The sequence below is a fragment of the Cervus canadensis genome, chromosome 1 (genome assembly GCF_019320065.1).
Source record: "Cervus canadensis isolate Bull #8, Minnesota chromosome 1, ASM1932006v1, whole genome shotgun sequence".
Taxonomy (NCBI): domain Eukaryota; kingdom Metazoa; phylum Chordata; class Mammalia; order Artiodactyla; family Cervidae; genus Cervus; species Cervus canadensis.
Window position 1 is genome coordinate 124,043,689 of NC_057386.1, and position 26,279 is coordinate 124,069,967.

Here is a 26,279-nt window from a genome sequence, read left to right on the forward strand (position 1 = left end):
CTCACAGCCCTAGCTAAAGAAACGATAAGGCCATGTTATCTGAATCACACATCTCTTGAGCCAGAAAGCTCCTTAAGAGTCTACTCCAATTACTCGATTTGGTGGAGGTTAGGTTAACTTACTCTGTTCAGTGTCGTGTGGAATTAGGATAATAATACAGGTTCTTACATGAATCAGTCATCTATTTTACAACTTTGTCTTTCCTTTTCCTCAACTGCTTGGAAATGCCACATCATACATGTTATTAAATCTCATTACTGCAAGTTGACTATCAAAAGTGAAACCTCTCTTCCTTAAATAGTTACCAAATTTAAGAATTATTCCTTTTTAATAGGTCCTAAAATTGCTGGCACGACTGCTGAATATTTATTCTTCAATTTAGGAAATATAAAATCAATTTCTTCAGAAGCTAAGTAAAGCAAATACAGTTTTACATTGAGACTGTCATTTCTAACACTTACATAATCTTAAAATATGATTTACTCCAGAGTATACTACAGGACAGAAGTCATCTGAGGATATTTATGTCCTTGTGCTATTCATCAACTCTGGGTTACCAAGATACAAGAAGTTTGTTTCAAACAATTTCAAAAACAGTTGCGTTAAGAAATCAATTACACCCCTCCCATGCAAAGGCTGAATGCCCCCCAAATTCTGAATTTAAAGACTTTCATGACTTTGAAAGCTTGATTCACCTTGATGTTAGCAAATAATACAGAACACTGAAACACTGATGTTCATTTCTTATATATTATACTCACATTTTACTACTTTTGGTTTCCATCTATCCAGAGAAATATTTTCCTGACATTTTACTGTAGTTTCAGAAGATGAACACATGGGTAACCACATGTTTACCTGCCACATCTATTCTATTTGGCTCTTGTAGTCTAGATACTTATAGTATACATATGGATTTGCTGTGCATGCTTACACAGTGTCTTCCTGGAAATGTTATTAGCTGGCATAGTAACATCAAAAATACAATTTCCTTAGCTTCCTCCATCTCCCCCTCAAAAAAGCCACCAAGACTAGACTTCAGAAAGTACAGCAGAACCATTCTACCATATATCTTTCAGAAGTTAGCAAAAAGAAGTTTATCATCTCAAGTCAGATGATTCTTACATCCAAACAATGACTACAAAAAGGTCTCTTTATTTCTGCAAATACTCGCTTCAATCTTCAAAACAGTTAACAATATTCTCCAGTTTTTTAATTCATCAGAAAGAACCCTCTTCACAGTCAATTTCATAATTTAAGTAACAGTATAAAAGTTACCGTGTCTAAGAGCACAATTTACGCCACTTATCCCTTCATGCCATGTACAGAGTAAGACTGACAAGAAACAATTTAGATCTATGTTTAGAACTGAAATTCATTTCTACAGTTTCACAGAACTGAATTATTGGGTTAAATGCCAGATCATAGGGTCAACTAGATTACTAATCCTAATATAAAAGTAGAAGTTTAAATGCCTCAACTTTTATAGTCTTAGTAAGTTTGAATAAAATAAATAGCTATTTATCTGGCCCAGGTCGAGCAGTCACAAAATACTTTTCCAAAATGTTCCATCTAAATCAATTTAAATGCCTTAGGGTTACATCTTTCCCAGTTCAGTGACCCACTGGTTCTGGCAATCTAACTACCATTTCTAATTTGGATCTAAATATTTAAAAACCATGAAAAGTCACCAGAACAGACCAAACAAAGAGTATACTGACCACCTAAAAATTAAAACTGTGATTCAGACTTCCTTGACATGGTAAAGGGCATCTATGGAACTCAAAGCTAACATCATACTTCATGGTAAAAGACTGAATACTATTCCCCTACGATCAGGAACAAGACAAGGATGTTAAAAAGAAGAGGCCAGAGTAAACATTCTACTGAAGAATCTAGCCAGGGCAATTAGACAAGAAAAAGAAAAGGCACCCAGGCTAGAAAAATTATTTCTGTTTTCAGATGACATGGTCTTACAGAGAGAAATATCTTAAGGAACCCATGGAAAACTATTAGAATAAGAGTCCACCAAGATTGCAAGGCAATGTACTGGTTGTAAATCAGTACACAAAAATCAACTGTATTTCTATACACTAGAAAAAAACAATCTGAAATTGAAATTAAAAAAACAATTCCAATTACAAATAGCTCCCAAGAAAAAAAAAGTACTTAGGAATAAACGTAACAAAAATAGTGTAAGACTTGTACACTGGAAACAGAGAGTTAAAAGAAATGAGACCTAAATAAACAAAGATACACTCCTGGTCAAGCATCAGGAGATTTAATATTGCTGTGATGGCTGTGTTTCCCAAATTGAGCTACAGAATCAATGTAATTCTTATCAGATCTAGGCAGGCTTTGGGGACAGAAATTAACAAGTTAAACTTAAAATTCACATGGAAATGCAAGGGACTCCAAATAACCAAAATAAAATTAGAAAAACAACAAAGCCAGGAGACTCAAATTTAATGATTTCATAACTTACTACAAAGCTACAGTAATCAAGATGGTGTGGTACTGGCAGGAGGCTAGACACACATATCAATTGAATAAGTCAATTTGTAGTAGGAAATGAAGTCAATTGATTTTTGACAAGGGTGCCAGGACAATTCAACAAAGTCTTTTCAATAAATGATGCTGACACAACTGGATATCCAAATGCAAAAAAATGAAACTGGACTCCTACTTCACACCATATACAAAATTCTGGTGACATCAGATCACAGAACAGCTTCTTTGGTATGACACCAAAAGCATAAGCAATGAAATAAAAGACAAATGGGACGCTATCAAATTAAAAACTTTTATGCTACAAATAACACCATCAAGTAAAAAAGAAACCTACAGAATGGGAAAATTTTGCAATTTATCTGATAAACCAGCATATATAAAGAACTCTTACAACTCAACATTATAAAGACAACCCAATTAAAATAGTCAGTGGATTTAGACATTTCTCAAATATGACATAGTAATGCATTAGAACATAAGGACATGAAAAGATGCTCAATTTCATTACGAAATTAGGGAAGTACAAGTTAAAATCACGGTGAGGTAACACTTCACGGCGAAAATTTTAAAAGGCAAGTGCTGATGAGGATGCAGAGAAATTGGAACCTACACTCACTGCTGGTGGAATGGAATATGATGCATCACTTTGGACAATGGTTGGGAAATTCCTCAAAATGTTAGACGAGTCCCCTCTAAGCCCCAACAATTTCCTGTCCAAGTACATATCTAAGAGAGTGAAAGCATATGTTCACACAAAAACTGTACTCAAATATTCACACTAGCATTATTCATAATAGCCAGAAAGGGGAAACAGCCCAAATATCTGTGAACTGATGAATGAATACACAAAATGTGGCGCACCTAAACAATGGAATAATACTGAGCCATAAAGAATATAGTATTATACACACAAACGAAGTATATGATTTATACCACAACATAAAGGACTCCTGGCAACAATACTAAGAGAAGGAAATCAGTCTCAAAAGCACATTTCTTGTATGATTCCATTTATATGCAATATCTAGAATAAGCAAATCCCTAAAAGGCAAAGTAAACTGTGGTTGCCAGGGACTGGGGAAAAGCAGGCAGAGGAAGTGACTGCTAATGGGTATAGGATTTCTTTTTGGGGGGAAGATGTTCTGAAGTGATATAGTGATAAAGACATTACACTTAATTCAAAAACCACTTAATTACACTTTAAAGGAGTGAAATGTTATGGCATGTGAACTGTATCTCAATAAGCTATTTTTAAAAAATTGTGAACTGGACCACCAACAAATTAATGTGTGAAATACGTATACATTTACTAAATATACTGTATATTCTCTAGTAAAGTAACCGTAGCTGAAGACAGAAGCAATAAACCACAAAGACTTGGTTTCAACTATTAGTTTCAAAATGTGACTAACAGTACACACACCCATAGGTGGCTGATGATTAAAAACCAAACACTAAGAAATTTATCACTGTATCTGGCACACACGTTAAGCTCAGCTACTACTAAACTCAAGCACAGAGACGTCAAATTATCTGTTCTGCACAGAAGCTGCACAAAAAGCAGATTTACACTGCTAAACCTACTCCACACTTCAGACTTCAGGTTTTATTTATTATGGAGAGCTTTTTACATGCTCAGCAAGATTACAATCATCAGTGTGACAGTTCTGCCCCTTAAAGTGCATGTTGCCTAGTAGTATGACAATAGTGTTTAACAAAATGTTCACTATCTGTCTAAAACCTGTGATCACCTCTGTTTAGCATCCTTTGGAATGGTCAAAATTCAAGAAAGGGTAGTATACAAGAGCCCAACATCCCAGCACTGTGTATGTTTTTAGCAATTAGTATACAGGAGGGGAAGAGGTGGAGGAAAAAATTGCTAACTCTCAAGACCTGTTAAGACTCCTCACAAAGGAATTAGAAATAGGTGAAAGCAGAACTGGGTTTAGTATGTGTACTGCTTAGAACAATTCTATTAGTAATAAGTATATTCACCTAAGATGAAGAATTTAAACTCATCTTTAAAAAAATTTTTTTTTAAATATTAAAAGAAAGGCAGCGGTTGCCAGGACCTAGAGAAGGGAGGTAGAGAGAAATTATTGTTACTTTTCAGTCTGGGAAGACGGAAGAGTTCTGTAGATGAATAGTAGTGATGGCTGTACAACGTGAATGTACCTGATGCCACAGAACTGTATACTTCAAAACAGTTAAAAGGGTAAACTTTATTATAATATGTATATTTTATCATAATATAAACAAAATAAGAAAGGGACTACTCCTATGTCACACACACACTGTGGATAAGTCATCTGTCCTTCCTAAACTATCAAAAGCAATATATAAAACGCTACATTATAGGGAATGGAATTTCACAGTGGCGAAAATCAGGTAGACAGAGGTTATAACCAAATTTTTGCCACTGTGAGATTTATGTGTTGGGAAAATCAATAAATTATATAAAATTTGCTTAACTACCCAAAAAAGGCCAGGTTAAGCTTGGTGGTTGTGAAAACGTTAACAAGTCCTGTATGACTAGAGCACACTGAGTGGTGTAAGACGAAATCACAGAAGTAGGAGCTATACAATGCAAGGTCATTCAGGGTTAAAGAGAAAAGAAATTGTATTTCTGATGCGAGAGAAGCCACTGAAAGGCTGTAGCCAGTGAATTAATATAACCTTTAGGGAAGTCTAGCTTCTGTGTAGAGAACAAACTGCAAGAAGACAATAAAGGAAGCCAGAGCCCACTTAGGATACGACACGATGATGATGTCCGTCTAGTCAAGGCTATGGTTTTTCCAGTGGTCATGTACAGGTGTGAGAGTTAGACCATAAATAAAGCTGAGCGCCAAAGAATTGATGCTTTTGAACCGTGGTGCTGGAGAAGACTATTGAGAGTCCCTTGGACTGCAAAAAGATCCAACCAGTCCGTCCTAAAGGAGATCAGTCCTGGGTGTTCATTGGAAGGACTGATGTTAAGCTGAAACTCCAATACTTTGGCCACCTGATGCAAAGAGTTGACTCATCTGAAAAGACCCTGATGCTGGGAAAGATTGAGGGCAGAGAAGGGGACGACAAAAGGATGAGACGGTTGGATAGGATCACTGACTCAATGGACATGGGTTTGGGTAGACTCCAGCAGTTGGTGATGGATAGGGAGGCCTGGCGTGCTGCAGTTCATGGGGTCGCAAAGTCGGACACTGAGCAACTGAACTGATGATGTCAGTGTGAGGTGATGGTGTGACTGGTGTGGTGACTTAGGAAAAAACAGCAAATTTGGGTGTGTTTTGGAGACAGAATCAACTGGTCTTGGAGACAGAATCAACTGTTCTTAGAGACAGAATAAGAGAGGAAAGAATTAAAACGATTCCCAAGTTTCTCAGTTAACTCTGTGGTTAGAGTGACTTACTCAGATGGGAAAGATTGGTGAGACCCCAAATTCAGAGAAAAAGAAATCAAAAGAAACAGAATAGACATAAGTCTATAAGGACGTGGGGAGAGGGCAGGAGAGGGTTAGATATATGGAAAGAGTAACAAGGAGACTGACATTACCGTATGTAAAATAGACAGCCAATGGGAGTTTGCTGCATGGCTCAGGAAACGCAAACAGGGGCTCTGTATCAACCTAGAGGGGCGGGATAGAGGGAGACAGGAGGGAGCTTCAAAAGGGAGGGAGCTTCAATTCAGCATGGCCGATTCATGTTGAGGTTTGACAGAAAACAACAAAATTCTGTACAGCAATTATCCTTTACTTAAAAAAACAAACCCACTTCCATCGAAGAGAAGCTGGTCTTAGTTTATTTCTTCAAAAGGGATGATGATGCCTTGAGGATATGGTGTATCTGATGCTGTAAACCACTGCCATCTACTGATGCAAACCAAGGATAAACGCTTTGGGGGTAATTTCTCTAAGTTTTCAAATATATTGAACACACTGAAATAGTCTATCTAGGATAAAAACTCTTATCTTAGTTTGAGAGGCTGAAAACGTATTCCCAGACTAAGCTGGAGAACTAGAAAATGTACAAAGTCAAACAGAATCTTGTGCAATACTTAGGCGATCTTTAGGTACACCTACCACATGACAAAACTGTGGAAAGACAACTATCTTCCTCCAGCGTTTCCTTCCTCAGTTACTAGGCACCATCACCACCCAGTCACCTAAACTAGATATTCTGTCAGTATCTTTGATTGCACACCCTAATCCCATCCACCCCCAAATCTATCCAGTTATCAAAACCTGTTACTTAGCACCTAAATCTGAGGCTCACTTTTCAAACTATATATGACCATAATTCCATGGCCAAGAGAGATTCCACATTAATATTTTGGGTTGAGACTTGGTAAAAACTTTTAGTGTCCACAGATAATTCTGATGTGTATCCCTGTTTAAAAACTGCTACTCATAAACTCAAAATCCTTCCCTCATTATTCTTAATGCTACAGCCCTCGATATCACTTGCTCTCATTAGCTCCTGCCTATCTCCAGCCTTCCCACTGTGATCTATTTCCCACATCAGCACCAGAACTCCCCTTCTAACTCGTGTTTTGCTGTAAAATCCATGGTGACAAATGGTTAAATCTGACTAAGGTCTACAGATTTATAAAATAAATACTAAGTATTTAGGAGCAAAGAGGCATCATTTCTCAATTTACTCTGGAATAATTCAGCAAAAATGTGTGAACGTATATAGACTGAAAGATGATAAGGCAAGTTATCGTGATAAACATTTTCAGAATCTGGGTAAAAGCTAAATGGGAACTCTTACTAGTCTTGCAACTTTTAAGTCTGAAATTATGTCAAAACTAAGTTTAAAAAAGTCCACTGGCCAAAATATTTCATTCAGAGTTGTACTTCTGTTAACATTAATAACCTAGCAAGTGTTAGGTCATTTACACAAACTTTGCAGTCCTAAGTAATCAACGTGTGGGTAGACAGACAACACTATTCTTTTTCTGGAAGACCTATGACAAGGTAGCGGGTTTTTGTTGTTAGCCACACCAAGCAGCATGCAGGATCTTAGTTCCCCAACCCCTGTATTGAAGAGTGCGGAGTCCTAACCACTGGAAGTCCCGGTAATTTACTTTCAAAGGTCAAAACTGTACAGCACAAGCCAAGAGATGCAGCACTCTGAATTCTCAGGAGAGTAAGACAATAGAGACAAGCACACTTTCCCCACAAGCCAATGTGAAAGTGTTACTCTAAGACCATTCACAAAAAGAAAACAAGTATGCTGAGCTCAGAGGGTGTGAAAAACCACAATGATTTGAAGAACCCAATGTAATGATTCCCCTGCAAAAAGATTAGCTGTTCTGACTGGCTCCGGGGGCATTCTGGGCTGTCTGAAAACTTGGCACTGATCGACAGCAAGGAGGACCTCCGAAATCTGTGAAGAGCTCTGGCATGGCAGAGGATTCACTCTTTAAAAGCCCAAACCCGAATCTCTGGCTAACATCCCTGGCTCAGTGCTATGTCAAAATATTTTTAAGTAGAGTTTTTAAAGTCATGAAATTACCCTTAACCATCAGTTTGGTTTGATAGTTGCAAGTCTGACTTATTATTTGTACCAAGAACCAAAACAGGAAAAATCATGTACTCATTAACTAGTATTCTAACAAACTGCTCACTACAACTGTCAAATCAAGATTAAGTTCATCTCACTAGCACTAGATTCCTAAAATGTACTGAAAATAATAAGCACAGTAATTCAAAACACCTTTGTTTTTTGTAAAACAGAAAAATCTTCTCAACATGAAGGGAGGTCCCAAAACACGTTGAACTTTTAGAAAAAACCCTAATTTGTTTGGATAGCACTAAAAATCTGTTAATATAATCGATACACATGAGCCTAACTTTTAAAACTTCTAAGTATGAACCCTGAGGAAAGGACTGCATTCAAATATACAACCTTAAAATAAAAAATGACCAAACTCAACTCACCAGCAATTTCTACAATATCACCAGGAACTATGTCTTTAGCTTTAATCCGCTGTACACTCTTCCTATCTTGTCGATACACTTTGCCCATTTCAGGCTCATATTCCTTAAGGGCTTCAATTGCATTTTCAGCATTTCTTTCCTGTAAAAAAGAAAACAAATTAGTAAACACAGCCTGCCACTGCTAAATGTTTCTAGCCCTAGGAATCAAATTTTAGAGTTCTAACCTAAATGTGAATTAAAAAAAAAAAAACCCACAAGAGATGCACATTAATAACATTTACAGTAAATGATTCACATCTTAAGATAATAAACACTAGGCCCTTTTAATTTTGTATTAAGAATGAAAAAACTAAGCACCTTAAGAGTAAGGACAAAATCAATGGAGAAAAGCAATTATCAGAACCTGCTGTCCCTAAGCACACCATGCAACATGGCCCTCACCTTTAACCTCACACACTCACACCATTAAATCAATCTTGTCTCCCATGAAAGCTGATGGTCTGGGTCTGGACTGCCCAGGCTCATCCCAGACTTTTCCACTCAAAAGCTAGGTTGACTGTGGATAAGTGACATGACAGACAAGGTTTACTGCCTACAAAACCAGGACACTAACAGTACCCACCCACTCTCAGCAGGTGTGAGAATTTACAAGCTATCTATAAAATGCTTAGGTTGTGCTTTGGCACACAGTAAATGCTTTGAGTGATGAATTAAGAAAACCAAGTTTTACGTCTCCTCACAAATTCTAAATCTCTCTTCAGTGGCAGAGACCAATAAATGGCTGGAAGCACTGCCAGTCACAAAACATAATCACCATAATATTATATATGAACATGTCAAGACTTGGTCACACACAATTTTTCTTCCCTAATTTCAAGATGAGAGATGTACAATTAAAATGAGTCATGTTGAAAAAATGCTAAGGGAAAGTTCCTTTAAGGGGAGGCAGAAGTTTATATGCCAAATTTGCCTTTTATTCTCTTAGAAAATAAGCAATTAGAAGGAGCAAGTCTACAAAGCAAGTGCCCAAGTGAGATTACTCAATTTAACGGACAAAGGAAAAAATTTGTTCATTTCTTTCACATTTTTGCCCTCTAATCTAAACATTTTCAATTTAACCTTTACTTAGATAAAATTTACACTCAATACCGTGTAATCTCATTTTTTGCCTTGTGGTAAAAATTAAATCCCCAAACCTGCTTAAAAAGAGAATTCAGATGACAGAAAACAAAGCTATTGGCATGTGTGTCTCACTTTTTACATATGCATCCCTGAAAAAGTATAGGAAACCTTAAATTTGGGAAGTTCATGACAAAAATAATTTAAATCCCTATCAGATCTACTTAAGGCTAAGTTCAAACATTACTGATATTGTAGAAATAATAAATTCTGAGCACTGCTGCTATTCAATTAGTCAAATTTGAAATCATTTTTTCCTCAGGATTTTCCCCCCTGAATGTATGAATTATGGCAGTTTTACCATTTTCTCCTTCCTCAAGGTCATGTCAGGTAAAGTTTAACTGGACTGATCAAGGTTAAGATGTCCAGGAGCACTGTATTTTGCTTCTATTAAAAATCAGCAAAGGCACATTTAAATTAGAAGCATAAACTTTATTAAAAGATAAACTATCTCAGACCCCCAGGATGCAGATGCCAATGAAAATCACTTAAAGAGCCTCCCCTGCCGCCCACCAACCCAAACTATCAAAAGGAATATTTATATAGTACAGAGGATGGAAAAGGGAAGCAAATGACCATGGATTCAGATTACATCAAAAAACAAGTCAGCTTGGGGAAAGACAAATATACCTAACTTACTACAAACAAAAACTTAGAAGACCGTCTGAGGTCTCCTTTGTTCTAAAGTTTTAACTCCTACCTACTCCACTCAAATCCAAATAGGTCTAAATGTCATTCCTCAAACACACTCTGTACTTCTCTGATCATGCCATTCCCTCTCTGGAATATTCTCCCCACCCTCCACCCAGAAAACTCCATTTTTCTGTAGTTCCCCCAATTGCTTGTCAGCTGTCCTTGATGACACTAATCAGAAATACATGCCCAGCCCCTCCCAAATACTACCTTAACACTGTTAACTCCCCTTACTTTCAGAAAGCAAGAACCCTACAGTACTGGCACATACTCTTCTGTATATTATGTAAATAGGATTAAGATGTAACAATGTTACTCTTCTAAGTTAAAACATACATAAAAGTCCTGTAAAAACTGCTGGAAGATTTTACTTCTTTCCAGTCTGGCCCTGGGTATAAATCTCAGATACTCTATGTATGTACTACCTAATATCGCCTTTGGTAAGTCAAACCCTCTGAACGTCCGTGTCACATCTGTCAAAGAGTATCTGTCTTATAAAATCACTCTTGTAGCTCAGCTGGTAAAGAATCCACCTGCAAGGCGGGAGACCCCCAGTTCAATTCCTGGGTCGGGAAGATCTGCTGGAGAAGGGATAGACTACCCACTACAGTATTCTTGGGCTTCCCTGGTGGCTCAGCTGATGAAGAATCACCTGCAATGTGGGAGACCTGGGTTCGATCCCTGGGTTGGGAAGATCTCCTGGAGAAGGAAACGGCTACCCACTCCAATATTCTGGTCTGGAGAATTCCATGACTGTATAGGGTCTCAAAGAGTCGGATACAACTGATCAACTTTCACACCTACTGTGTAAATGGTGTACATTTAAAAACACGCACTACTAACTTAAGGACAGTCTAATGCTGGGTATTGTTTCTCTTGCCTAAATAATGCACAAAAGTATCATATCTACTTAACTACAAGCAACTTTTTTAAAAATCAAGAGGAATATGGCACATTTCTTCTAAGGAGGCATCTTTCTAAATGAGCTCATTACCCAAAGGCCTTCATGTTTACTAATAAGTTTACAATTTCAACAGGACTAAGTATGTGTAGAAGATGTTTGCACGAATGACAGATGCACTCTATTTTAGTCCTCAAAGAGGTGTGACTATATCCGTCAAAAATCTAAAAGATTACTATTCAAAAGATGACTGTGAAATATTAGTCTGAATCTGTTAAACTATATAGAAAACAAAAATCAAACAGACCCACAGTCCTAGAAAAGTTAAAATTCTCAAACTAGCTATTAGCAGGAGACGAATCATGCAGACGTGAAGCAAAAGTGTGATTCCATGATGTTTCTGTAGGAAAATTATCTTCCATTCTGGGGATAAGGCCTGGGCACTGGACAATTAAGGGAAAACAGCCAGGAATATGCTCTGAAAGTGAAATTATTTAGGATTCAAATAACTTTTATAGCTAAATCCACACACAAATCCAAGGATAATAAAAATGACACTGGTTTTACGAAGTCTTTCATAGGAAGCAACCAGGAAATATAAACAGATACTGGTTCTCAAATTTTCTGGTTTTCCTTAAGTAGCTTCTTTAATCACTTTTCTTGATTCCATGCTACCATGGAGCATGAGCAATTTTAACAGCAGAGTATATATGCATGAGGTCTAAAATTCTGCCATTAAATAAATTAATAGATAACAAACACAGGCAGTTCCACAGCAGAAAAAACAGATAATAGAAAGACTAACAGTTTAAATCTCTTATATAAATTACCAAAATTTAACACTGCAGGAATTATTGCTTACCTGCCATACACCCACAATTGCATTGGCTACTAATATAAGTAAAATTACAAAGGGTTCTACAAAAGCTGTAATTGTTTCTTCACCTTCTTCAAACCAAGCCAAAACCTAAAAGAGAAATGACATTTATTAGAACTGTAATGTGTTCTTACCACAAAAGTGGCTGGCACTAAAGGAATTATTATGATACATAAAATCTTTTCTTATCATCCTTAGAAACAAAAGGTAGCAAAATGTAATGACATAAATGACAAGCTTGTATCTTGTTCTAACTCTTAACACTCAAAACTATAAACTTCTTAACAATATCCTTAAGAACTAATCTATTTTTCATGTAATAATTCGCTTAAAATCCAAAACAAATACTTTGGAGAACTAAATCCCATCCATTTCCTATGTATATTTTTCAGAAGAAATAAATTCCTAAATTTAAAAGGCAATCATCAAACTTTGTTAATTTGGCTAATACTCATATAATACCTATGTGGCACAAATTCATAGTAAAAGTAATTTAACCACTGACTTTAATATTAGTGTACATAAACTGCTAATGTCCCACATATTTTCAGTGGTGTTACTGAAGGTCATCACTGCAAGGCTGTTCTGAGATCAGGAATGTATTCTAAAGGTTAACCTCCATATGACATAGCAACATAGCACTTCAGAGACAATCTAAACCCAAAAATGTCATAACTGGCCACAGAACACTGTCCCAAGAAAAATGAGCAAAGAATTAACCTCTAGCTCACCCAACCATAACTCTCAGATTTAAAAGCTAAAAGAAAGACACACTGTACTTCATAATTGAACATCTGTAATAAGAGAGAATCCAACACAATGATAAATAAAAAGAGGCATCTAAATGGTTAAATTTTCAACAACAAATTTTTGTGGAAAACTGCCAATCCAAAAGGATGTTAAACACATCTCATGATTCAATCTGGGAGGTAAGATTTGCCTTTGCCTTTTAACACTACTTAAAATGTTTGCATATTCCACAATGAAATCTTTTCTTTAAAAGATCTATTCAGTAAACAAGGAAAGCACTGTTTTTGATCCATTGAATATTGTCAGATATGATTTATGACAATAATGAAGCTAGTGACTAAGTTTGTAACTAGTGAATACCATAAGATGAGCTTTGACAGAAACAGCAAACAAGCAGAAAGATGATTAAGGCAAGATCCAACATGAATTTTCCAAGTTAAAAGAGGGCAACAGTGAATTAACAACAAATATCAATTTGTTAGACAGGTATTCTCACTACCATAGCACCAACAAAAGAAACAGCAATTTGAGCAGGAAAAAAATCCAGGAGACACAAGGACAAGGTCCTGAAAGATGCCAATCACAACTGCCAGTTAATGAACCAGGGCAGGCAAAAACACCAGAATGAATAGAAATTGTTGCTGCAAGCTTTCGACAGGGCATTCCTGGTGTTAAGGCCAGGCCTAATGCCAGAATGAAAACTTCTCTAGGAAGTTATAAATTTTGATAGATGCAAGATCACAGCTGCTTTGATACTAGCCTTTCAAACATTTGCCAAGGAGAGCATATCAGAAATAAGAAACTTAATTAGCTCTTGGGGGAGAAAAATGGCTCAACTTGAAGAGTAGCAAGGACCTTTCCAAAAGGTCAGTGAAGCATTAGCAACTGTAAGATAAGCTTCACACCTTGTTAAAGTGAGTATGAATTTCCCTCTTGGCAGCTAGGCCTGAGGAACAAACTTAAAGCAATATTCCATATCCACTGGAGCAAAGGCAAAGACTCAGGCAAGCAAGCAGCTTCTACTTTTCAAGAAATGTGTGGTTCCTTTGCACAAGTGGTATTCATCAGTAATGCAACAGCCCTCATCTGTATTATGCAGTAGCCTTTTCTTCCACTATGTGACTTTAAATGTTTATGTGGAAGAAACACAGGCATTCGGTTATTTGAAGGTTCTGTCCAATGTGTGATTATTGCCTGATAAGGAACTAGTGGGCAAAATGTGGAAGGATAGTGCTGGACCTATTTAACGTTCACAACTACCAATTTGCTAAACACTTCAAAGAATATTCTGAAACCCACAACCCAAAGAATTAAGTGCTATAACTTAAAATAAAGATGAACCATGTTTCATTTACTCCTAAGAATCAATACAGTCAATCATGTTCAAACCACACTGTGTAGTCCTTCATGGTTTTGTTTAATTGAAAAAAAAAATCTCTCTTGTGTAAATGGGAAGATGCTGCTGAGAAGTGAAAAGACTTCATGAGTTTGGGAAGGGGTAGTGAAAAGGAGAGGGAAACTGGATGACACATTATTATGTCTTTTTAGCATTACAGTACAGTCAGTTCATAATTACGGTTTACCAGAAATTACACAAAATATACAGAGGCAGGGAGAGGAAATGTTTCTAAAAAATCTTTATTGAGAACAGGTTGAATATAAAGGATTATCTGTTTGTATTTCCTTTTGTTCACTGTTCTATCCACAGGGTCCTAGAAGAGTCTCCGGCATATAGGCGATGCTCACCAAATATTTATTGCATACAGATTCATAAATAAACAAATCTCACACAAGTCCCTACCTAGCAGTATATGAACTAAACACAGAGCAAGAAGGTAACTAACTCATCCACAGTATCAAAAGGACCTGGAAAGACTGCTGTAGAATCATTTTAGGCAGTGTTTCTCCTTTCCCTGCTTTTCACCATTAATACAGTAAGAGTACTTCTGGGGCTTACATTATCCAGATCTAACAAGACCAAAAGTTTCAAACTTGTCAATCCCATTCAAAGTAATCACTTGCTAGGTCACTTTATTTATTTAGTTCCCTGACCAGGAATTGAACCAGGCCCTAGCAGTGAGCGCACTGGTTGCGTTGTGTGTGCTTAGTCTCTTAGCTGTGTCCGACTCTTTGCGACCCCATGGACTGTAGCCTGTCAGACTCCTCTGTCCATGGAATTCTCCAGGCAAGAATGCTGCAGTGGGTTGCCATTCCCTTCTCTAGGAAATTTTCCTTACTCAGGGTTTGAATCCGGATATCCTGCATTGCAGGCAGATTCTTTACTGTCTGAGCCATGAGGGAAGCCCTAAAGTGCTGGACTACCAGGGAAATTCCCTAGCGAGGTTAACTTTAGATAGGATAGCGTACCTTCTCTGTTATCTATAAGACTGATCGCAACAGTAACTTCTGATGGTAGAGCCAAAAATGTCAAAGAGCAGGATTTAATTAAGCAAAATTTAATCCAAGTTAAAAAGACATGTTCTGATATAAACTAGGTCATGGTACTGTGTGACTCAATTATCTACAAGTCAGAGTAATATGCAGAGCTCTTAACAAGACTGTAAAAAGAAAATGAGAGATAAGCACATTCTTAGGACTGAGGGTCCTAAAACATGTACCAGGTCTGCATTCTTGTCTCCTCAGAAATCTGCAATGCATTTGAGCACTCAAACACTTGTTAGATGAAGGAAAAATCTGTATCAAAAATTTTAGAAAGAAAAAACAGAAACTAAACACTTCACAAGAAAGTATCACCGATAAGTGTTACAACAACTACCTGGGGAGAGAAAAATCAGCTATTATAAGAATAGTATGGGGGCTTCCCTGGTGGCTCAGTGGTGAAGAATCGGCCTGCCAATGCAGGAGACACAGGTCTGAATCCTGATCCGGGAAGATTCCACATGCCACAGAGTAACTAAGTCTGTGCTCTAGAGCCTGGGAGCCGCAAGAGAGAAATCACTGCAATGAGAAGCCCTTACTAGAGAGTAACCCCCGCTCACCGCAACTAGAGAAAGCTCCCCACCCCCCAGTCCCCAAAGAGCAATGACAATACACTAAAAATAAATAATTTTTTCAAAAAAGAATGCTATGAATTAGACTATATATTCTCTACCAATCCAGATACTAAGTTCATGTGAAAACACAATATTTCCAGATTTGAGAATACAATCTTTTTTAAAATAAAACAAAAACCCCATAGACATTCACTTTTCAAACCATCTTTTAAAGACAGGCTCTAAATAAATTACTTAAACCAATCAGTAAACTGCCCATTTTATCCTTCCAAATAATTAAAGCACAGGAAAAATTTCAAATCACTACATTATCAAATACTTCTTGAATATATCTTACTGAGAAAAGCAAAGTAAATGAATTTCATGTATTTCGAAAATGCTACCAACACAAACTCATCCAGGTATTTCTTTTAACAAAAGCACTAACCTAGGCTCTAAAAGGAATTAATAATCCCTTCAAAGGTTTCAGTAGGAAAGACAAATTATTCAAATATAAACCAAAGTTGAGAAGTGTCTTGGACTAAGAAAGCTTAATTAGCATCTTAGGGTCAATCTAAGTAGCTGAGATAGGGAAATTCGGATGAAATAAAAAATTATGCAAATTGTGTTACCACAGAGAACATAATTCAGACAAATGAGACAGATAGTCCTCATGCTCACTTCCCTCAGGTAACCATCACCTTAGATGCCTCTCATGACTTCCCAATTTGAAAACTGCACTCTTTCCACATGGTCCCCCATTCCGCCACCACCCTCCTCACCCACTTTTTCTCCACAGCACTATATCCAATCCAACAGATTATTAAATATTTTACTTTTTTATCTGTCTCCATTAGAATGTCGGCTCCATGTAAGATACTGCATTTCCTTCCAAGCTGTATCCCCAGTGTTCGTGCTATGTACCTAAGATGCTCAATTCCTAACAAAGCAGTGAAGAGAGAAACAAACAGGCAGTCCAATTAAGCAATCATGATGTGTTACATGAAGGGCAAAGTTGGTGGACAAGGGGGATAGAAACAAAAAGTGAAAGGAAAGGAAGGTACTAAATGTCAAGGAATTTCTAATGTTACTTCATATGCAATGAAGACACACAGCTCACTTCTTCCAACCCAAGGGACAAGTTAATTAAACTTTATCCCTACAGGTCACAAGTGTAAAACATTAATGCTGTTCCCTACTTTCTGCATCAGCAAAATATTAACTTTGGTTAACAGTTTACTACTTAATTTGATATTTGAAATATGTCACTAAAGCCTAGTACTTCTTGAGTAGAACCTGATAATGCATCATGTATTGATTATAAACCTATTTGCTTCTCCAAAAGAACATGTACTTTTTACTGTTTTGCCTGATAAACGAACAGAATCAACAAAATCAGATTCTTCACTGTCTGAGCCACCAGGGAAGCTCATAGGAATCAAATGATTATCACAAAAGATTCATTGCTCTTTTCACAGATAAAAGAAATGTGGAACGAAAAGGTCAAGTACAATGCAGCAATAGTCCCAATCCCCATGAAGAAAATCAACAGGTTTATATCCGCAATGTCATCAAACAAATCAAAGCAAATTAAAATTACAGTACTTCCTAAACAATAAACGTGTAAACTTTCCTGTTTCTTTAGTCACTAAATCATGTCCAACTCTGCAACCATATGGACTGTTGCCCACCAGGCTCCTCTGTCCATAGGATTTTCCAGGCAAGAATACCAGAGTGGGTTGCCATTTCCTTCCTCAGGGGATCTTCCCAATCCAGGGACTGAACCTGGGTCTCCTGCTTGGCAGGTGGCTTCTTTACCACTGAGCCACCTGGGAAGCCCAAACTTTTTTCTGTCTAGCAGCCCATAAAATAAAAACATAACACAGTTCATTTCTTAAGCAATAATTCCATGTAGTTACCGAAAAGGTAACTCAAACTTCAACTGAGAAATACAGACCTATGAAGCTATAAAAAGTCAACATCCTACAACAAAATTAAAACATGTATTTAAAAACCCATTTAAAAAAAAAAAATAAAAAAAATAAAAATAAAATAAAAACCCATCTGAGGGAATTTCCTGGTGGTCCAGAGGTTAGGATTCGGCACTTTCACTACCATAGCTGGACTGGGGAACTAAAGTTCCCCCAAGACTTAAGGCAGAGCCAAAACAACAAAGTAAAGTAAAAACTACCTCATAATGCAAAGTATTAGTATAAAGTCACTCAAAACTGGCCACTCGAGATTCTATACAACCCCAACAGTCAATAGCCTGTCTAGTGGAAATAATGCCACTGATGTTCCAACACTGCCTTAAATCACACACACAAAATATCTCAATAAAAATTTAATTTAATCTTTGGCTTGTATATAGCACCCGATTAACTTCTAAGAGGTTCCCAATGACCTTACTGAAGCCCAGTATCAAAACTGCAAAACTTGAGACTATTTTAACATAACATAGCCAGCTTAAACACAAGCATTATACTAGCTCAAACACATTAGTTGTTTTGTCCCATGACAATGTACTGAAACTAATTAAATAGCACTACTTCTTTGAATTGGTAAAGCACCAGCCACTAACTGAGAATTTTCTTTTAACTAACCAAGAACAAACAGACACATATACAATATAGTGATTAACTCAGAATGCCGTATAAGTTGCTATGATACTCTCTTAATTTTCTTCAATGAAAACCATAGAAGACATTTGTGAGGAATTAATTATTAATGGCTAACACATCACTTGGCTAACATGGCATGATATATTTCAGTCTTATTGCAGAATTTGAGTCAGAAATTTCAAAAAAGCTCACCTCTTGCCAATTTTTTCCCTTTACCTAAAGTAAACAAATGCTCATTGCTTCATGTATTTAGTTCTCAAAATAGCCCTCTGGGGTAAGGCTGTCAATAAGGACTGAGGTAGATCCCTGAGGCTTGCATGCGTCTTTTACAAACACACAAAAAAGAAACCTTGAAGTTGCGTCGTTTGCAAAGCCTGAAAAAAGTTATATTTCTCATCCTGGTTTTTATAAGAATAAAAAACTGTACTTTAAAGAACAAAAGGCATCTCTTGTTAGGATTAAGAACATCTGTGTCCTACTCATGACCATTTTTAGGAAAACTTGGAGGTCCACTGCTCATGAGGAAAAAAACGCAATAAAACATTAATGCTGAACAGGAAAAAAAACTGTAGGAATCTAGAATTATCCTTTTCAATGTCCATCACCTTTCTTCTGCTGTTCTTTGCATTTCACCAGTTTCTTAGCAACCATACAGGACTCAAGCGGGTAAGCACACACAGAACATGATAAAACAATGTTTTTTTTTCTCTTAAGATCTAGAACCAGTTGTACTAAACCTTGTTCTCTCAACCTAGGAGCCACTCAAGACGGGGGTCCAATTTAGATAAATATACTACCCTAAAGGTCAGTGACCAAATTTGGTCAACAGTGGTGCCATCACTGCCGTCATCATTCTTGTCACTGTCAGAAACAACTGTCACCTTGCCATTACCAGGAAGGGAGAGCAACTGGAATATTCCTTTTGTAAGTTCTATTTACAGACTACAAAGAGCCCAACATCATCTTAGTATGATCTTACACAATGGAAGAACCCAAAACAGAAAAAGCCTTCCAATAAGGAACTTTTTGATATTAAAAACTGATAAACCACAAGAATTTATAAAGACCCTGCTTGCCACATTTGGCAACAATTTCTAAGCGCACTGCAAATGTCAGGCATTCATTTATTTTCTGTACAGGAATGGCGTGTTCTATTTATAATTTTCAAATACCTAGAGTATTTAAAAAAAAACCAAAAACCAAAAACATGAAAACACAGCTTAAATCTCCAAATAAAATGTTCTCACTCAATAGACAGCTGTTTCCTGCTTTTTCATCTAAGGTATAGTCTCAACTTTGGGGAGAGTAAAGAAATTTCTTTATACTTACAAAAGATATACATGCTGCCAACAATAAAATTCTAACTAGTAAGTCTTCAAACTGCTCAATCACAAGTTCCAGCAAGGTTTTTCCTGTTAGAAAGAAACATATTTGTTGTAAATGTCATCTTAAGATCAGCATACAGAGGGGGGAGAAAAAACATGTTAACATTACTTACCTTCTTCAGCCGGTAACTCTGTAGAAATTCATCAGGCAACGTGTCGAGAAGGAAAAGAAAAAAAAATTAAATTTTAGCACTCTGTCTTTCCAAAAAGAATTACTAAATTATCAGTCTTTGAAAGATGCACCTAGATATATGAACATTCAACAGTATTTAATAGAAACCATACCGCAATGCTACCCCAAGAAAATATGCAGTACTTATACTGATCTACTCCGAAACGTGGAAAAGAAAAAAAATTTAGCACTCTTGTCTTTCCAAAAAGAATTACTAAATTACCACTGTCTTTGAAAGATGCACCTAGATATATGAACATTCAACCGTATTTAATAGAAACCATATCAAAATGCTGCCCCAAGAAAGTATGCAGTACTTCTTGTACTGATCTACTCCGAAACGTGAAATTTCATCAATACCTAAGCACGGTTTCTGAAACAAGGAGTCATTTCAGCCCTGTCATCACTTCTGCCAGATGTGTAACTTTGGGTAGTAGGAGAGCGGTCAGAGGCATTCTCAACTACAGCGACGCCTCATAAACCGGCTAGGGACGAGAAAATGTCTCGCAGGGCTCAACCCAGATGCAGGAGGCTCATCCCTCCCTCCGCCGTGGCCAGCTGCTGCTGGTGAAGAGCCGCCGAGCTAGCAGCGTGCGGTAAAAGGTCAAGGGCTGGAGCCACGCGGATGTCAAGACGAGGCGCAGACCCGACCCCGGCGCCCCCAGCCTGCAACCCTTCTCCCGCGGGGCCGGCGCGCGGGCTCAACCCGTCGCCTGCAGCCTTCGGCGGGCGCGGAGCCGAAACCCACGAGGTGGAGCCCGGTCAGCCATCTTTCCTGGCTCTCGGGCCCGCGCCGAGCCGCGCGGGGCCCCTGCAGCCCCGGCGCCGGGCACCTACCGTTGGAGCCCCATCTCTCCTTGAGCTTCTTGACCTGCTCCAGGCTCAGGCCGGTGCTCTCGTTGACGCCGAAGTGGCCCAGCACTTCCTCCACCGTCTTTGTGTGCGCGTTCTCCATGGCTGCGGGGGCCCTGCCGGCCTCGCCTCCAGTCCCCGCGGCCTCTTCGCCTCCGCCTCGCACTCGGGCCGCGGGCTCGTGCCACCCCGGGCGCCCAGGCGCGGACTGGTCTTTCCCCCTCCTTCTCCTCCTCCGGCCGCTTCCGCCTCGTCGGGCGCTGAATCACCCCGCGCCCCCTCCCCCAGACAACCGCCCCTCTTGCTGTCCGGCCCTCGCCGGTGCCCGCCCCGGGCACAGCTGGACGGTGGGCAGGCGGGGGGGGGGGGGTTCCTGACCCTCCCTCCCCTCGTCAGAAGGGAGGGCCTCCTTCACCCCCAACCGCCCGCCGGGAGTGCAGGCCGCGGCCCCGAAGCCCCCTCCCCGTTCTCCTGTGGTGATTCTCAGCCCCGCCCGGACCGGAGGACGGGGTGCTCAGCCGACCCTTGAGAGCGGAACCGAGCGAGGGAGGCGAGCCGGCGGGATGGTGCGCGGAGCGCTCGCCTAGTCCCCTCAGCTCTGCACCCCCGACAGTAGCTGAGGAAACTGCGGCGGAGAAGGAGGTGGCGTCGGGGACGGCTCCGCGGCGGCTGCTCTAATAGCATTTATCCGCGGCTGCCTCCCCTCTCGCCGCCGCCGCGGCATGTGGACGCCGCTCATTGGCCAAGAGGGCCCAGCGCGGCGCGGGCGGCGCGGCCCCGCCCCCTCCCTCCGGCGCCCTCCCTCCCGCGCGACTGGCGCCCACGCGGCCGCGCAAGCCCCGCCCCCTCCCGCGCACCGCCCCCAGGAACCCGGATCGAGGCCTGAGCGCGCTGCGCCCGCGCACTGCACTCTGCGGCCGTCTCTTCGGAGGAGTGCGAGTCCATGGCCTCCTTTTGACTCCTGAGGATCGCGATTCCTACCCCGCTCAACCACCTGCAGACGTAGAACCCAGGAGGGTGGAGGGCTCACGGTGCGTTTCTTGCACTCGCTGCCCCTAGGGAACTGCCTGCCCTTCCGAGTCGGCCTCGAGTTGGGGGTGACCGGGAAGGCGAGGCCGAAGAACCTACGAACTCGGTCGGCGGAGAGCTTCCGGAAGCGTGCTAGGGTTGGTGTCCTTGGCTCGCTCCCTCGCCCTCCGCCCCCAGGGTCGCGCTCTGCGTCCCTAATCTTATATCCTTCAGAGTCCCTCTCACGAACCGAGGAGAGGAATTCCGCAGTTCACATCCCACGCGGCCAAAATCCTTCATCTGTCGCTTCGGGAACACCGCATCCCACACCCCCTGCCGAGAGCTCCACCGCATGCAAATAACCAGCCCTACCTCAGCGCCTTCTGTGCTCAGAGGGAATCCCACTCTGGGGAGAGGAAGAAGGAGGTTTTATTTTATCTTTAATATCCCACACAGCCTTTGATACGCAGAAGTCACAGATTACACTATTGTAACTGTTAAATAAGCGAGAGTTGTGCTAGAAGGTGCGTCGCTTGGACATTAAGATCAGGCTATTTTCTAGACTCCCACTCTCCTTGGTAGCAGAAAAAAGGGACTTTAATCCAAAATCTGCTCTTAAACCTCAGATATTTGCTCTAGAGGTCTGCATAAAACCTGCGTCAACAAAGACCTACTGTATAGCACGGGGAACTCAATAGTCTGTAATAACCTATATGAGAAAAGAATCTGACAATATAGCTATAAAACTGAATTACTTAACTGTACACCTGGAACTAACAAAACGTTGTAAATTAACTATTCTAGGTTAAAAAGTAAAACATTTTTTAAAACTATGTAGCATCAAGATAAAGAGAATTTTGCTAATATAAAAAAATTAGACTAGTGGGACTTCCTTGATGGTCCAGTGGCTAAGTAAGACTCCATACTCCCAATGTAGGCGGCCCAGGTTCCATCCCTGGTCAGAGAACTAGATTCCTCCACGCTGCAATTAAAGATCCAGAATGCTGCAACTAAGACCCGGTGCAGGCAAATAAATAAATAGACTGTTTAACAGGTAAAAAGACCTTCTCATTGAGTTCAGGAGCAAAAGGTGAACATATTCGCATCACAGAGCAATTTTCTTAAGGGACTGTGTGGCAGGATGAAGCATGTAGTCTGCTTTTGTGTTTGGCTATGATGTACCATCCACACCAGCCAAAGCAGAACAAAAATCACCTCAGCTAAGATAAAGTCCTTTAACAGATGCAAATCACAGTGCATTACCGGGTTGAAAAAAATCAGGCAGGTCATTTAATTATTTCCAAGGTGTGGAGGCTGGTATGCAGTTTTGATTGATACTTGGAAAAGGACCAACAAAACCCTACACCAAACAAACAAACAAAAATTCTAGTGCATGGCAGTGCACTAAGAGAAACAAGGTAGAAACTGGTTAGGTCACAGGAATGGAGCCTCCTCCAGGAGGAACAGGTGATTGCATGGTGGGGGTGTGGTAATGGAGGGCTGGGGGTTCTTTTCTTACTCAGACCAGGTCTGCTGCACTTCTTACCCATTCTGCCTCACCCCAGTGAGGGTAGAAAGGCAAGAGGATTGTTAACCTTCTCAGTCTGGAAATTATCTTGAGCATTTGACTTTGGATCCACGGCTCAGTCTCTGCTTGGAGTTGTCAGCACTTCTGCTTCTTGAGAGGCTCCTGATCAGGGCTTTTGTACTGAATGCTGTTCCCCAGATCTTCGAGCTCCTTGTTCCATGTTATCTTTCAGATCTCAGCTTACATGTTACCTCCTCAGTGATATCTTGACTGACTACCGTAAAGGGCTAGGGCTACCCTCCCTGGTCACACTGGCTATCACATTCTTTTATTTTCTTCACAGCACTTACCACTGATGTGTTTTCTGCTTAGCTGTTTACTGCCTGTTTCCTCCTACTAGGATGTAAGCTCCATGAGGACAGGAGCTTGTCTAGCTTGTCCATCATTAGGATGAAGAAGACCCCTGGTATCTATCATTTATAGAATGCCTACTGTTTTGAGTGAATGACAGAGTTCCCACCATCCCTAATCTATCAATGACTTGCAAAGGGCCGGGCCATGGGAGGGCCCCAGCAAGTTTTTGCTGAACTCAAGTTTATTGATTTCCAATTAGTGAAATAAACAGGTGGTTGTGTTAGTCGCTCAGTTGTGTCTGACTCTTTGTGACTCCACGGACTGTAACCCACCAGGATTCTCTGTGCATGGAATTCTCCAGGCAAGAATATTGGAGTGGGTTGTCATGACCTTCTCCAGAATCTTCCTGACCCATGGATAGAACCCGAGTCTTCCACATGTCAGGCAGATTCTTTACCATCTGAACCACCAGGGAAGCCCTGTTGCCTCATGTGAATGACTGTGAAGCTTAGGTTTAAAGCAAATGAAAACAAAGCGAAGCAGCATTATAGGTTTCTCAGAGATGAGCATATGTGTAAGTTCATATTGGTAGTGTTACCAGACTGTTCTTTACAAGTCTTCTATTTCCCGGAGGTTGGAATACAGCTATTCCTCAACTTACCATGGGATTATGTCCTGATAAACCCATCATAAGCTGAAAATGTCATAAGTCAAAAATGCATGTAATACACATAATATACTCCTGGGCTTCATAACTTAGCCTAGCCTACCTTCAACGTGCTCAACACACATTAGCCTACAGTTGGGCAAAATCACCTAACACAAAATCTATTTTATAATAAAGTGTTGAATATCTCATGTGATTTATTTAAAGTGAAAAACAAGATGGCTTTAAGTGTATCAGTGTTTACTCTTCATGATCTGTGTGGCTAATTGGGAGCTGCAGTTGGCTGCTGCTGCCCAGCATGTTAAGAGAGGGTGATAGTGTGTATTGATGGCCTGGGAAAAGATCAAAATTAAGCTTTTGCTGAATATGTGTTGCTTTCACATCATCATAAAGTCGAAAAATTATCATTCAAATCATCATGAGTCAGGAACTGTCTGTGTTCCCTTAAACTGAAACAGTGTGCTTTTAAGCCTGGGCTTGGCCCTTTCTATGTCACATACCAATTATGCCCTTGGTTCCTCAACCCATTGGTGTCTCTAAAATATGTTGTTTAGAGGTTGCCAAAATTTAGCAAAACATAGCCTTCCAAAGGCAGAAAGATCCAGTTACTCTTAAGTAGAAATCAATTTATGCTCAATGGATTTTATACACATACTTCTTGTTAATAAGGTTAAGCAAAGTAAGAATGGGTTTTAGAAATAGTTGACCCTTGAACAACACAGGTTTGAACTGTGTGGGTCCACATATATTCAGCTTTTTTTCTTATAGTGAATACTGGAGTACTACATTATCTGTGGTTGGTTGAATCCTTGGATTTGGAACTACGGATGTGGAGGAACTGTGTATGGGGGCCAAGTCAGATTTTCAACCTCATAAAGGGTGGACACTCCAAACCCTGTGTTGTTCAAGAGTCAGCTGTACTATATATATAAAATAATATATATATAGTAAATATATATATTTATTTATTTAATCAAGGGCTGTAGGTATATTCAATCAGTTGGGGGCAGGGAGAGGAAATAGAGAAACTGTGATTCAGAAAGATGCATGATTTGATCAAAGACCCTCAAAGGAATGAATAAAGGAGGATATTAGCTGGTAGTAGGCATATGTGCTCAGATGTGTCTGACTCCTTGAGAGCCCGTGGACTATAGTCCGTCAAGTCCCTCTGTCCATGGAATTTTCCAGGCAAGAATACTGGAATGGTTTGCCATTTCCTACTCCAGGGGATCTTCCCAATCCAGGGATAGAACCGGCATCTCCTGTGTCTCCTGAATTGGCAGGTAGATTCTTTACCACTGTGCCACCTGGGAAGCTGGTAGTAGGCAGGCTGGTTTAAAAAGCTAGGTAGAGACTTCCCTGGTGGTCCAGGGACTAAGACTGGAAGCTCCCAATGCAGGGGGCCCAGGTTCGATTCCTGGTTGAGGAACTAGATCCCACATGCCACATCTAAAGATCCCACATGTGTACATTCTAAGTCTCTTCAGTCGTGTCCAACTCTTTGGGACCCTGTAGATGGTAGCCCCTGGCTTCTCTGTCCATGGGATTCTCTAGGAAAGAATACTGGAGTGGGTTGCCATTTCCTTCTCCAGGGGATCTTCCCGACCCAGGGATCTGCTGCAACTAAGACCCGGCACAGCCAAATAAATAAATATTAAGAAGGAAAAAAAAAAAAAGCTAGGTAAACAGAAAAGGCCCAGTAGAAAAAAATGACATGCCAACCTCCCAACGCTCTGCAACCCTCCCATGAGACAATGGAGATGTAAAAGGTAGTCTGTTCCATATTTGGACAGCTCTAATCATTAAAGCAGTTTCATTCTGGGCTGAATCCACCTCCCACTAACAACTTC

General features: G+C 39.9%; 1 protein-coding gene across 2 annotated transcripts in view; it reads right to left on the reverse strand.

Moving 5' to 3' along the window:
• The window catches only part of ATP2A2 (ATPase sarcoplasmic/endoplasmic reticulum Ca2+ transporting 2), a 57,634-nt gene extending 35,983 nt beyond the window's left edge, over window positions 1-21,651 (reverse strand). For both annotated transcript variants that reach the window (XM_043440982.1, XM_043440973.1), the window contains exons 1-5: window positions 20,858-21,651; window positions 19,962-19,979; window positions 19,793-19,875; window positions 12,085-12,189; window positions 8,450-8,588 (exon numbers count right to left, since the gene is read on the reverse strand). In XM_043440982.1, coding sequence (XP_043296917.1) covers window positions 8,450-8,588; window positions 12,085-12,189; window positions 19,793-19,875; window positions 19,962-19,979; window positions 20,858-20,975 — 463 coding nt within the window. In that variant the 5' untranslated portion in view covers window positions 20,976-21,651. The remainder of the gene's footprint in view (window positions 1-8,449; window positions 8,589-12,084; window positions 12,190-19,792; window positions 19,876-19,961; window positions 19,980-20,857) is intronic.
• Window positions 21,652-26,279: the final 4,628 nt, after the last annotated feature.